Below are 13,976 nucleotides of genomic sequence, written 5' to 3'. Positions count from 1 at the left end.
TTTGTGGCCAAGTAGGAAAGACAGACCCACTCATTCTGAGGACATCGGCTCCTTTTTAATCTCCTTCTGCTACTCCTAGTTGGGTCTTCTCATCCACTGCCCAAGAGTTCTGCCTTAAGCATTTGTCCAAGGACACGTCTACACTTTGGGCTCTATAAGCAGAATCACTCCAAAGGCTTTTTAGCTCTAGCAGCTGCCAAAATCATATGAAATTCATGGGCAGCTCAGGCATGTGGCATAAGTGACTGCAGAATGTCCTGACACCTTCAGCTCATCTTAGCTACCACTCTGAATCAGCACTTCCTTGCAGTGAACTGCAATTTCACTGTATTACTCATTCTAACTTAAGAATTTTCTGTGTTTGATTAATTTCATCCTTTACAGTATTTTTATTTTATCTTCTGACATTTCATATTTGTTTTCTTTGATTTAGAAGCCTTTTCATTTTTCTGTTTTCACTTTTGCCTTGTTCCCATAGTGAAGGTCAGAACCCTTTTTTTCTGATTGTCCTGCCCAATCTCTTTTGGGAAAAAACATGACCTAGCAATATGTTCCATCAGTCAAAGCTTCCAGCCTAGGTCTAAAATGACATTAGCTGTACAACTTCCAACCTAGAAAAACAAGCAGATTGGTAGGTTCTGTTCCACTCTCAGATGTGCCATTATTCGAGGTTCATAGTATGTAGAAAAAGGGACTGGCCACTTGGGAGCAGTATAGGAATGTTGCCCGGGTATGCAGAGATATGACAAGGAATGCCAAGGCGCACTTGGAATTAAATCTGGCAAGGGATGTCAAAGATAACAAGAAGGGCTTCTTTAAATACATCAGCAGTAAAAGGAAGTCTGGGGATACAGTGGGCCCACTGCTGAACAAGGAAGGGGCCCTGGCAATGCACGATGCAGAGAAAGCAGAGTTACTGACTGCCTTCTTCGCCTCGGTCTTTACTACTAAGGCTGGCCCTCAGGCATCTCAGCCCCCAGGAGAGAAAGAAAAAATCTGGAGAAAGGAAGACTTCCCATTGATTGAGGAGGATTGGCTCAGAGATCACCTAGGCAAACTGGATCCACTCAAATCCATGGGCCCCGAAGTGATGCACCTGTGAGTGCTGAAGTAACTGGTGGATGTTCTGGCTGAGCCATTCCCCATCATCTTTGAAAGGTCATGGAGGACAGGAGAGGTGCCTGAGGACTGGAGGAAAGCAAATGCCACTCCAGTCTTCATCAATGACCTGGATGATGGGATAGTGTAACCTCAGGAAGTTCGCTGGTGATATCAAACTGGAAGGAGTGGCTGATACACCAGAAGGCTGTGCTGCCATCCAGCGAGATCTGGACAGGCTGGAGACCTGGGCCAAGGGGAACCTCACAAATTCAACAAGAGAAAGTGCAAGGTCCTGCACCTGGGGACGAACAACCCCGTCTACCGGTACAGGTTGGGAGTTGACCTGCTGGAAAGCAGCTCTGTTGAGAAGGACCTGGGAGTGCTGGTGGACAACAAGCTGACCATGAGCCAGCACTGTGTCCTTGTGGCCAAGAAGGACAGCAGTATCCTGGGCTGCATAAAAAGGAAGGTGGCCAGCAGGTTGAGGGAGGTTATCCTCCCCCTCTACTCTGCCCTAGTGAGACCACATTTGGAGTGCTGTGTCCAGTTTTGGGCCCCCAGTTTAAGAAGGACAGGAAACTGCTGGACTAAGACCAGCGGAGAGCTACGAAGATGATCAGGGGACTGGAGCATCTGCCTTATGAGGAAAGGCTGAGAGACTTGGGTTTGTTCAGCCTGGAGAAGAGAAGATGGAGGCGGGATCTCATCAATACCTATAAATATCTAAAGGGTGGGTGTCAGGATGATGGGGCCAGACTCTTTTCAATAGTGCCCAATGACAGGACAAGGGGCAATGGGCACAAGCTGGAACACAGGAAGTTCCAGCTAAACATGAGAAAAATCTTCTTTGCTGTGAGGGTGCCAGAGCAGTGGCACAGGCTGCCCAGGGAGGCTGTGGAGTCTCCTTCCCTGGAGACATTCAAAACCCACCCGGATGCGTTCCTGTGCCCCCTGCTCTAGGTGTTCCTGCTCAGTCAGGGGGGTTGGATAAGATGATCTCCAGAGGTCCCTTCCAACCCCTACCATTCTGTGATTATGTGATTATTTTTCACTGGGCTATAACCGATCCTCCTATTCCACATGCCCTTGTCATAATGTTGCTATTCCTCTTCCTGAGAATGACAACAAAAAATTTACCACAACTTCACGACCTACAAAACTATGGCTACATCAAAAAATTCTGCTACTCTTCTGGCCACCCAGGCCAAAGGACTAGTCCTCTCCATCCTTGGGGAAAAAAAAAAGGTGACTTCTTATTGTTAAAGGATGTCAGAGCATGGAGATCTATTTTGAGTGTAAGGGCACTGAACACCCATATTTGTACGTTCAAGTTCAGGACAGTGATACAGGCTGAGACAACATCATCACTTCAGCAAGAGGTTTGAATGTGTCACTGAACCTCCCAGATGAATAGTTCCATACACTGATTCAGCCACCTCACAGAAAATGCCTTTGACATGTCATGGGTTAGAACATTGCCATTAAAGGGTCTTGTTCAGCTTGCCATGACTTTGAAAATCCTTCCCAAAATCCCTGTTCTGACAGCAACCCATCTCCAACAAAACCACATGCATCCAGGACTGAGGAATTTTATCACACCTCTGATGAATCTGCAGGATGCTACATGCCCTTATACCAAGATAACAATACATTCCAGAAAGATCTTTTCTTCTCTGTGGCACATCTGTCCAGGATGTAGGATTCAGTAGATTTTGCATTGTCCGCAGACTTTGTCACAACTTTTTACAAAACTGCTGAAATGATCCATGAAGAGTGGTACAAGCTTGTTCCAAGGCAATCTCTAACAACATCTCTAAAAATATCTCTGCTCCCACAGTCAAGAACCTACCCAGAAAACTTTGCCAATCACTGAATGTTTTTCAAGTGTTACTGCCCATCTCCATAATCCCAGGCTATGCTCTTCTTCCTGGAGCTGAAAAACCAGAGGGTGTGAAGACATGCTCCACCTACTTATACACTAGCTGTGGATCATGGGAGCTTGGAAATGTCCTATATAGCCCTGATCTGAGTGCTGTGTTGGAAGAGAAATTGCAGTGTAAATGAGCAGATAGATAATTCACCTCAAAGACCTTCCAATTCCTGACAATTAACTTCCTTTTATTCTTGCCTCATATAGTCACTGAATTCAATAGACTAACTTATTCCATATAATGCTTAATCCAATGTGCAGATTAAAATGCTGGTTTGCGGGAACATTTTAAAAATGTGGCCAGAATTTTTAATTTCTCTGGGTATTTCAAACTTTAAACTACTGGCATTTATATTACCTATATATTAGTACTACACTGCATGTACAGTACAGTATACAGCAGTATAATGTGTATCAGTAGGGAAGAATACAATGCAGTAAATCAAACTAGAGAGTCTTTCAGGAAATCGTCCACGTGCAGAAAAGGCACTTCACAATTTGCTCAAAGGGCTTCATTGTTTTCTTTACCTGGGATCCCAAATGTCCTGATTCTATCAAATAATGGCCGTAATGCCATTAACTTGTTTTTACCTGCTTGCACCAGAAAATCTCTAATGATGTTGTACAAGCAGTCAGATTTTTGGTGTATTATTGAAAGTACAGTCTGTGTATTTTAAAAGGCCACAGTCCAGAGAATTTATTTTATACTCAAGGCTACAAGACCCCTTGCGAGAATGTTAAGCATTTACAGCTCCCACTGACCATGTTGTTAACGCCAGCAGATGTTTTGGCCCAGTGTTTGTGACCGCATCTGAGTTTCACCTTCACCAAAGATATAGTTTAGCCCCAGTCAGCAACCAAGCCCCATGCAGCCACTCGCTCAATCCCATCCAGTGGTATGGGGGAGAGAATCAGAAGAGTAAAAGTGAGAAAACTCACGGGTTGAGATAAAGACAGTTTAATAGGTAAAGCAAAAGCTGTGCGCGGAAGCAAAGCAAAACAAGGAATTCCTTCACTACTTCCCATGGGCAGGCAGTTGTTCAGCCATCTCCAGGAAAGCAGGGCTCAGTCACACGTAACGGTTACTTGGGAAGACAAATCCCATCACTCTGAATGTCCCCCCTTTCCTTCTTCTTCCCCCAGCTTTATATGCTAAGCATGATGTCACATGGTATGGAATATCCCTCTGGTTGGTTGGGGTCATCTGTCCCAGCTGTGTCCCCTCCCAGCTTCTTGTACAGCCGGCAGAGCATGGGGAGCTGAAAAAGCCCTTGACTAGTGTAAGCACTACTTACCAACAACTAAAACATCTCCACATTAACACTGGTTTTAGTACAAATCCAAAACATAGCCCCATGCTAGCTACTATGAAGAAAGACAACTCTATCCCAGCCAAACCCAGGACAACCAACAAGACTCAAAATGAAGCATTTATTACTAGAGAAGATGCTGACACAGAACTAGAAATCACTGCAACATGAACAATCCTCCATCAGATTAAAACCCTAGGTTTCGTAAGAATAAAAACAAAACTCAACCCACTCAGTGACGTAGCATTAACTGCCCAAAACATTCAGTCCTGCCTGCGAAAGGAGGAAAAGATTAATACAAACCACATTTGGGGTACGTGGTGATCATTTAAGAAAAATATACCCTGCCACATTTAATTCCATTTCCATTTGCAACAGTGATGTCAAATTATTTCCTCTGAGTAGCATAAGGCAAGACAAACAGCAACCCTGACTGAAAATTACTGGACTAACATGATCCACAAGATCAACTAGGTAATCAACAAGGGCTATTACAACTGTCTTCAGGTCACCCCACCATTCATGTCACTGTTGCAGTTAGGGCTGGTGGAAAATACAGGAATGACTTGTGCCCACTGACTGATACCATAGAGAAATGGGACTTGGTTTACCCATAGGCTATCCCTTTGTACTTCTGAGGTATCTTTCCATGCACCTAGAGCTTACAAAAAGTTCTGAAGGGGAGATAAGGTATATAGGCAAGCAATGCTATCATCACTTTCCAAACCTACAAAAAATCTCTCGGAAAGCCAATCATCTTAGAAAAAAAGATCACCGATACTGAATACAGAAACTAAATTGTTACTATATTAATGATACTTTGTGCCAATACAAAAAAATTAAGTACAATTGCAAACAAATTGTTTCGTTATTTTGTGCAAATTCAGCTATGTTGAAATAGCTTTACATTGAGTCTATAATTAGGCTGTGAAACACAAGAGCTCTTGCTTATTTGAAGAGTTACAATACATGTCATATATAAGCAAGGCCTGAGACAGGATTGGCTTTGAAGGGAGGGGGTGTTGTTCTACAAGTCCTGGCAATAAACCAGGAATCGCTTCAGGCTATCAGCTTTCAGAATGAGAATGTCACAAGCGCTTTCTGTCGGCTGGGGGGAGGGGGGGCAATTGAGCGCCTACTACTGGAATGTCTGTCTAGCAGCAGAACTCCAGTGATCTTACAGGACACAGAATATATGCTAAAACAAGAGGAAAAAAAACCCAAACAACACATTATTTTTGTGGTCCCTCTAGTTGAAGCCTTCCTGCAATTAACCTTTTGTTGCCAAACACTGATTTTTTTGAGGGTAATGAAGCAGGGATATCCATACAGACTGGAAATCTACCAACCATACATGATTCTCAAACTGTAAGCCTACATCAACATAAGCACTATCACAGCATCCATAATCTGAAGAGAAAGCAAAAGTGATAAGCTGCAATAGAGAAGTACTCCTTTCAAAATGAAAAAACTGAAACTGAAGATGTCAGTTGTCGTGATACATTAAGAAAGGTTAGAACACCAAAAACCCTGTAAGAGAAGAGGGAAAGGACTGGGTCTATTAAGTGTAGAGACCAACAATGGGAGAAACAACAACACTAAGAGCATCTAAGGCTGCCAGAAGAGCGTCAGCTGTGAGTAGGCACATGAAGTAATAAATTTAATCCACCGGTTAGATAAATACCTATAGAAATTATTTAAGTATAGCTGATTTTGTCTTGAGGAAGCAGAGGAAATGAATGACCTCTGGAGTGACCATCCAGCTTTACTCTGTTATGTATAAAATACACAGCATTCTCAAAGTTTGCAACAACAATATTTTTGTTGGGGATATTAAGCCATCTGTGAAAGTAAACCAGAGACTGGTACTAAACACGTGAGAAAGAGATCATCTTCCACACTGTTTTTCCCCACTCCGAAGTTCTTAATCTCTTCTCATTAGCAGATCATGTCAGCCAGTGTCTAAAAGACGATATTGGACTAGATGCCTGATTTATCTAGCCAATCTGCCTATTCTTCAAAAGATGTAACTAAAAATATAATATAGTTCATATCCCACTTGACCCCAAAGTAAACGGGCAAAAGCCTAAAGCAGATGGCAGGAAGCAACCTGGACATGCAGCAGTGATGTCTGGTACTTTCCTGACTAGAAATATCTTATTTTGACACTAAGCACAGTAGAAGTTTGTGGATGTGGCACTGAAATGTGTTCCTTCTCACTCACATACTGGAAAAATTCATCTGGAATGAAGACGCCATCTTAGAGCACATGCCTGTGTCCCATTTACAAAAGTCATTTTTCAGGGTTACTGGATAAAGAAAAGTACCACGATAACCATCGAGAGAACCCAGAGGCCTCACTCGATCCCGATCACACGAACAATCTATATTGAGGACCATTTCCTAGCAACCCAGCCTTCCATAAACACCTTTTCCAGGGACTGCTGTCGATAACAGCGATTTGCCAACACTGCTGCTGGTGATAACAGTATTTTTACAGCCGGCCGTGCTCCCAGGGGAGCCTTGCAAAACGCTGGGAAGGCGGCTCTCTCCTCAGGCCTGCCCGGGTGGACAGCCCCGCCGCGCCGGCAGCGTAGGCCCGGCCGCCTGAGGGCCAGGAGAAGCTTCCAGGGGCCTCGCCGGCGGCGGCCCGGGCAGGAGCCGGCTCGCCTCAGCCAGGGGTCCCGCGGCTGCCGCCCACCGCACAAGTAAGAGCGGCAGCGGGCGACAGAGATGCCCGCGCTCCCGCCCCGGGCAGCGGGGCTCTCCGGCCCCTCGCCTGTCCTTGCACACCCTGAGACGCACCTTGACGGGAAAACCCTGCGGGGAGCATTTCTCCGAGGGGAAAGGGGGGGCGCGCGGGGCGGCGGGCTGATGGCGGGGGCGGCCGCCCCCCCTCAGGCACCGCCGCCCCCCCTCAGGCACCGCCGCCCTTCCCGCCCCCCTCCGGCCGCGCGCGCCCCTCGCACCCAGGATCCTGGCACGGGCCGGCGCGTTACGGGAAGCTCCACCTTCCACCCCCCCCGGCGACGTCACGGCCCCCGCGCGCCAATGGCGGCGCGAGTGGCGGAGGGAAGGGCGCGGCAGGGGGGGTGGTGGCGGTGGGAGTGTGACCGGGCGTGGGGCCGCTCGTGCGGGACGGTGGCGCGATGGCGCGGGGCGGCAGAGCCGTTATTTAGGGGGTGTCGGCGCAGCATGGGGCGCCCGGAGGCGGCAGCGCCAGGTAAGGGCCGCGGTTGTGGGCGGTTCTCTTCTGCCCGGCTCCCACTCAAGACCCTTGTCGCCTCCGCGCCCCGCTCTCCCCGGGGGGCGGCCGCCGCCGGCGGGGCCGCCTTGGCCCGTTTTTCTCTGCCGGGCTCGGCTGACCGGGCCGTACGCCGCGGGCGGGGACGCTGCGGCGGACGGGTGGGCGCTCGGCCAGGTCTGACTGGGAGGCGCGGTGCGGGGGGAGGACAGCCCGGCAGCCCTGCGCCGCCCGCTTCCCGAGCCGATCCCTCCTCGCCTTCCGCCCGGCGGCGGGGGCGTCTGGCCGCCGCCTTCCCGGGCCCGGCGGGCTGCGAGGGGGTGCGGGTGCCGCCGGGCGCTCCCCGCCGCGGCCTCTCGCTTCCCCTCGGCGGCCGCTGGCGTAGCCGGCCCGGCGGCGGCGGGGCCTCCGCTGTATGGGGGCCTAGGGGCGGGCGGTCGGGGCCCTTCGCCCGCCGGTTGCCCAGTGGCAGCTGCTGGGGAGCCCTGTCCGCAGCCCTTCCCGCTCCTGATGCTGGCGCGGCGGTAAGGCCGGAGAAATCCGGGCTTTTCTACCGTGTGGTGGTTGCTAATGCTGACAGCCGTAACTAATAAAGGTGTTGCGACCCTCACCGGTCTCGTGTCTTTCAACCTCTTTCAAATCTCTTGATAAGCTTGGCCTTATTAGTGGTAGGCGCCTTCTTATTGAAAAGCGCTGCGTTTTGTTGCTTTTACCAGAAGTGGCCTGTTCTTGTTGCTTGTAGACCAGAACGTAGGAAACCGCTGGCCTTGAAAGAAAGGCACACTTTGTTTTACACCTGGTCCAACTACCGGAGGAATTGGGGGGGGAAGCGAGTACAGTGAGCAGCCTGGGCCATTTGCTAATTTCCAGTGTGCTCCCGAGCTCCAGTCACCCATGCTGTGGGTGTCTGACGCTTTTTCTAAAGAAAAATGGTGTCACTATTTTCATCTTGGAGATGATGAAACTGAGACACAAAGGAAAGCTGTCTGCCAAGTATGCTGGCAGTGCAGAGGAGAATAAATCCCAGTCTCAGTTTTCATCCTTGTTTTAGGCTGACTAGGTGATTGCCAGCTGGTGGGTGCTTGTTAGTTCTGAGGCATTTCTGAAGGAGAAACTTGGTAATAGAATTATGCGGGGTTATAGTTTTGTCATTAGTGACCTCTCCTGTCTCTGAGAAGGGGGAAAAAAAGGGGGGGAGGTCCCCAGGCTGAGGAGGGTGGATACTTTTGGGAGCTATGGGCTTTTTTCTTTCACGTTCTTTTCCTTTATAGAACATAAAATTTCTGCTTTTCTTATGAAATACTGTTACTTTCAGATGAATAATGATACATAGAAGGAATGTGTTGAAAGCATGTGATTTTTGAACTTAAACCTTTAAGCTATGTGTTGCTGTATAAGAATAGGAAAGTAGGAGAGGATGATGAAAATTACTTTTGAGAAGTTAAGCATTAAAAATAAACATTTGGATCTTGTTTACATGTGATCTTTTCAAGTAAAGCCTATATACACTTTTTTTCTACGGAGGGAGGGGAGAGAAGATACATGCACATTTCTAAGTCCATGCACAAAATGGAGATACAGTGTCTCCCATGCTGCTTCTCTGGAGGATTAACGCTAGCACAGTTGTATTAAAATAAATAAACCTCTCGGCCATTAGTTTTTTAGAATGATTCTTGTATTAGCAAGAACTTTCTAAATTATAGAACCAGCATTGGTGGTTGTCAGTCTTGAAGGTTTGACTTCAAGATGAGAACAAAGAATGCTAAGACATTCTTTTGTATAGTGATTAGCTTTTCAGACTAAAGCTACCCACTAGCTGCAAAGAAAAAAAAAATCTTAAATATTTCAGAGAAAGTGATGTGCAGTTTAAGAAGGTACCAGGAAGAACAACTTTAATTCTTGCAAGCACATATCTGGTGTCTCTGATGAGGTGTTTCAGTCATTTTAATCTGTGCCCCTTTATATGGGTTTTTTGTTCTGAGTGCTATATTAGAACTCTAGAGGTAGGGAGAAGCCGCCTTCTAGAAGCAAAAAATGAGTAATGAGAGAAATGACTTAGCTATTTGATGAAGGGGGTAGATCATTTGTTTGTAGATATTCTAAATATGAAAAAATTTCAGAATATTCTGTGTGTAGAATGTTATGTAAGATTTTCCAGTGATTCTCAGAGGTGTTTGGGGTTTTTTGAGTCTCAAATATTTCCAAGAAGGAAATAAGCTTGGAGGAAGGAAGCTACCAGATTAAATACTCCTAATTAGAAAGCATTTACAGCTTGGGTAATCAAAATTCCTTGAGGATAGCTTTTAGATGGTCTTTAAGTACTACCTGGCTTGTTATGAAACCTCAGGCAGTAGCTATGGGCAGTATCTCTTACGTTCTGGTTCCTTGCTCTGTCTGCCTGAGCTATGTGGATCCTTTGTGAGAGATCATTACTTGAAGCTGTAAGTTTAGCTCTAAATTTTTTGAGGAATTTCTGGAAATCCATTTGCCAGCAACCTTTGGGCTTTTGTGATTGGCAGGATGATGAGCTGAAGCTTAACACCTTCCTGTGATGATTGTGGTGTTATCTATACTTCCTGACTTGCAAGCGGGCTTTGCTGGCGAGATCACATTGGCTAAAGACTCTTAAACTGAAATTGCCATTGGTATGTCATTTGGGCCGTAACTGTCACCTGTCTGAAATGGAGAGGTGAAAAGTCATCATATGACATGCATTCATTTTGGGGTTGTTTTCATGATTTATGATATAATATGGATTTGTAAGGCTTCTCTCTCTCCTCAGCATAAGTAATGATATCTGTTTAGCATGAACGCCTGGCATTTCTTCAAAAACTGTTCTTCACAGGTTAGTCATAAAACTCAATGCTGTTGCTGCTTTGTGCATAACAAGCTTGACTTTAGGTTTGTTGTTAGCTTTTCATAGGACACTGCCCATGTATCAGTTTAAGGTTCAGGCATAAAGACTTAGTGCTTTCCTTTCAAAATGATAGCAGGATATGAAGAATAATAGAAGTGCCATATGATTTAGAGATTAAATAAGGTGATCTCATGGCATATTAGTTTCATATGTCTGTCTTTACTGAAGTAATCGCAGCATTTTAACAGGTCTTTTTTCCTTTTTAAGATAACTTATGTTCTCTGAGTTAAGGACTGTCACTAGCAGCAGTTCTAAATTGACCGTGTTGTTTTTACTGTATAGTATTTTGACGGACTTTGATCCTTTGCCACTATGGCAGACTTAACTATGAACGTAACCTGACAAACTTCTAACATCAGTTTCTTTGTCTGTCTCCTGTTTCTCTTCACTTTGTGGTCTACAACAACTACACAGTATGGATAAAATGTTGGTTTGGCTTTGTTTTTTAAAAAAAAAGCTGATGATCCAATAAACTGGTTCAGTGTTAGTGCAGCATCAGGTTGAACTTTCACCTTAGATGCCTAATACACTACACTACTCTAAAACAGAAGCCTTTGGGCTGTGCTACATAATCGCTGAAACTATTGAGTTTTCTGTTGTCTGGACTTGGAACTTAGCCTGACTTGAAGTACTTGATGGTGAACAATTGGTGTTTAGCAGCATTTCTTTTGAATGATGGCACTACGTTTTAAAGTTTTGATATATCTTGTATGCAGGGTTTCTGCACCTGAGCATTTTCATATGCTCATATTAGAAACCACTGGCTTCCGTAGAAGTATGTTCCTCACTCTAATCTGAATTGTGGCTCCTTGTTTTGTTGGTTATAAACTCCACTATGTATTGGTTTTTATAGCTTTCATCTTGGCAAGATGGATAGAAGTGCCTAGTGTAATTCTGGTTCTTTCCTTCAGAACTAAATTTCAGTTAAGATCCGGGTTTGTAAAAGCTAGAGAGACTAATATTTTAAAAAACAACACACATTAGAAGGAATTGCAATAGCCCCTTTGTGGGTTTGGAGTTGTATATGTTAAGTCTTCTTCAAACTGCATTGATCAGCAAGGGGAAAAGTAAAATACATCAGTACAGTCTAAAACCAAATATATGTTGAACTGTAGCATGATCTTGACACTGTAGGTGAGTGGTATTCCACTTAACTTTCTGTTGCAGGTGATGGAGCATAAGCCTCAGTTCTCTTGCTTTTTGGGAGCTTAGTCTGGTGGAATAAGTACTATAAACTGCTGAGGGTTTCTTTCTTCCTCAAAACAGATACTAAAATTTCCAGGGCACAAAGTAGTAGAGATTTCCAAGTGTAAATGAATCTGCTCAGAACAACTGAAATGTTGTATTCCAAGTCTGGAAGAGAGTAGATTATAGACATGGCCTTTATTTAAAAGGATGAACTCATTCTGTTTCTTACAAAAAAACATTATCCTTTATAGCAAAATATGTGATAATCCAGTATTTTTGTTTACTTTTGAGTTGGTTATTGCTTTTTAAGTGTTGACTTTCATGTTTCTTCAGGTGCTTTACAGTAATTTTTTTTTCTTAACCTGAGCCATACTTAATATGATTTTAACACAGCACTTATAAAGTAGTTTTGTGGAAATATCATTTCACCTGGAATAAATAATTACCAAAAAGAAAACCCATAACTTTGTAATGATGTAATACTTACCTTAGCTGACACTACTATTATTCCAGTGTGGCACCAATCATGATACCAAGTGGAAGAGAAATGCTACATTGAACATTGTTTAAAAAACTTGCCTCTTTGCCTTTTTACATCTGCTTCACTTTTTCATCTTCAGTGTGGGAGCTGCTGCTGTTCTGCAGCTTTTTGGCAATTAGCAGGGAAGTGGAGCTGCTGCTTCTTTCCACCTCGCTTGTAGTTGCACTCAGGGTTCTCATGAGTTTCAGATCTTCTGCAACTCAAATTGTTCAACTTAAATAGCTTTAAATGAGTCTGTCTTAAAACAACAAATCGTAAGGTCTATCCTTAATAGAACACAACAAGCTCTAGGTAGCAAGTGGTGTTCATGTTGCAGTAAGTCAGTACACCAAAATAGATTCCTGTGTGCTGGTTTTATTCAGTGTCTGAAGACCTAAATCAAAAGAGAATACTCATCTGAGTTTGGCTGTATCCACCATGTAAATCTATTAAAATTTGTGAAACCAACTGGGATTTTAAAATGCATAAAGGCATGGGTGGGTAGAAACCTTATTTTTGAGATATTGGAAGACTTCGCATCCATAATAAGCAAAAATAAATTGGTTTCGTTCTCTTACTATGAAAGAAATATCTAAAGACATATTGCCCTTAAAACTGTATAATGGTTTTCATACCCAGCCCAGTGAGACTACTTGAGTGTAACATAGAAAAAATTAATCGCTTTTTGATATTCAACTCGTGCAGCTACAGTCTGATTATAAGTCTTATTTAGTTAAAAAAAAAACAAACCAACCTTTAGTGACAGGTATAAATGCTTGTTAACAAAACTGTCAAGTCTTCTAATCAGCAATATTTCTAGTGTAAAATTTCTGTATAGGAAATCTTGGTGGGTTTTGAGTAATGAACTCACAAGTGTAGATGCAAATAAAGATACTGCTGAGTGATTCTGATGGCTATTATTTTAGTCCTAACTGAAACACACCTACATTGGTGAGCCCTACAAAGATTGGTGTAAAGGTTTGAGGTTGGTTTCCGTTTAGTTGTTGGTTTCTAATTAGTGTGAAGAGAGATTTTCTTTACGTTATGCTGTTTAGATTGATTTGTTTAAAAAAAGCGTAGATATGTTGATGCTTAAGGAGTGAGATTGTGATGTATCGATACCAAACTACAGTGCTTAAATGCCTTGTCTGGTTTTATTTATCTGTATGAAATGCCTCATTTCTTTCTGTAATTATTATTAACTACATGCTATCAAAGCAAAGGAGTATATCCTGTCATAAATTGCCGTTTCTTTTCCTTCTGATAGTAGCAAATGTAGCTTTTAAATTTTCCTTTCTAGGGAATACTGTGGAATTCCTTTAAAATTCTTGGTGAGTTGCCTTTTATAGAGGTAAAGCTCAGAATACCAGTTTCTAAAGAAGTTTTACCTGGTCAGTGAAAATAAAACTTCAGAAGTAGGGTTGCTACAGGCAATCTCATCTCAAATCTTAGTAAACCTAGAAATTCTATGCTTAGCTTCAAGCTATAAGAACAGTATGAAGTTTGCTTCTAGAAATCAGGTTGTAGAATAAATGCCCTATTTGAATAAGCCAATCTACCTATTCCTATAAAGATGCATAAATGTAACGAAAAACATAGTTCATATGCTTAGCAGAAAATGGTCACTTGCTTTTAGTAATTCAGGGCTGCTTTATAACTGCAAGTTGAGAAATCCAGAAGAGACTTTATGGTTTCAAAACAACTGGAATGGAAGCTGCTCTCTGAATGCTTCAGTTTCCCCAAACTGTTCTGTAGAATTGTCAAAA

The 13,976-nt window shown here is 43.8% G+C and overlaps 1 protein-coding gene across 2 annotated transcripts in view; it reads left to right on the top strand.

Moving 5' to 3' along the window:
• The first annotated feature begins 7,409 nt into the window (after nucleotides 1-7,409).
• IL6ST (interleukin 6 cytokine family signal transducer) overlaps nucleotides 7,410-13,976 on the top strand; it is a 35,944-nt gene continuing 29,377 nt past the window's right edge. Inside the window, exon 1 of one of the 2 annotated variants that reach the window (XM_064439016.1) lies at nucleotides 7,410-7,564. In XM_064439016.1, the coding sequence (XP_064295086.1) occupies nucleotides 7,537-7,564 (28 nt within the window). In that variant the 5' untranslated portion in view covers nucleotides 7,410-7,536. The remainder of the gene's footprint in view (nucleotides 7,565-13,976) is intronic. The other variant, XM_064439013.1, reaches the window with a different exon arrangement.

The sequence above is a fragment of the Phalacrocorax carbo genome, chromosome Z (assembly GCF_963921805.1).
Source record: "Phalacrocorax carbo chromosome Z, bPhaCar2.1, whole genome shotgun sequence".
In the NCBI taxonomy this organism is placed as follows: Eukaryota; Metazoa; Chordata; class Aves; order Suliformes; family Phalacrocoracidae; genus Phalacrocorax; species Phalacrocorax carbo.
Note: the sequence above shows the minus strand (reverse complement) of the source record. Positions and strands in the feature narration are given on the sequence as shown.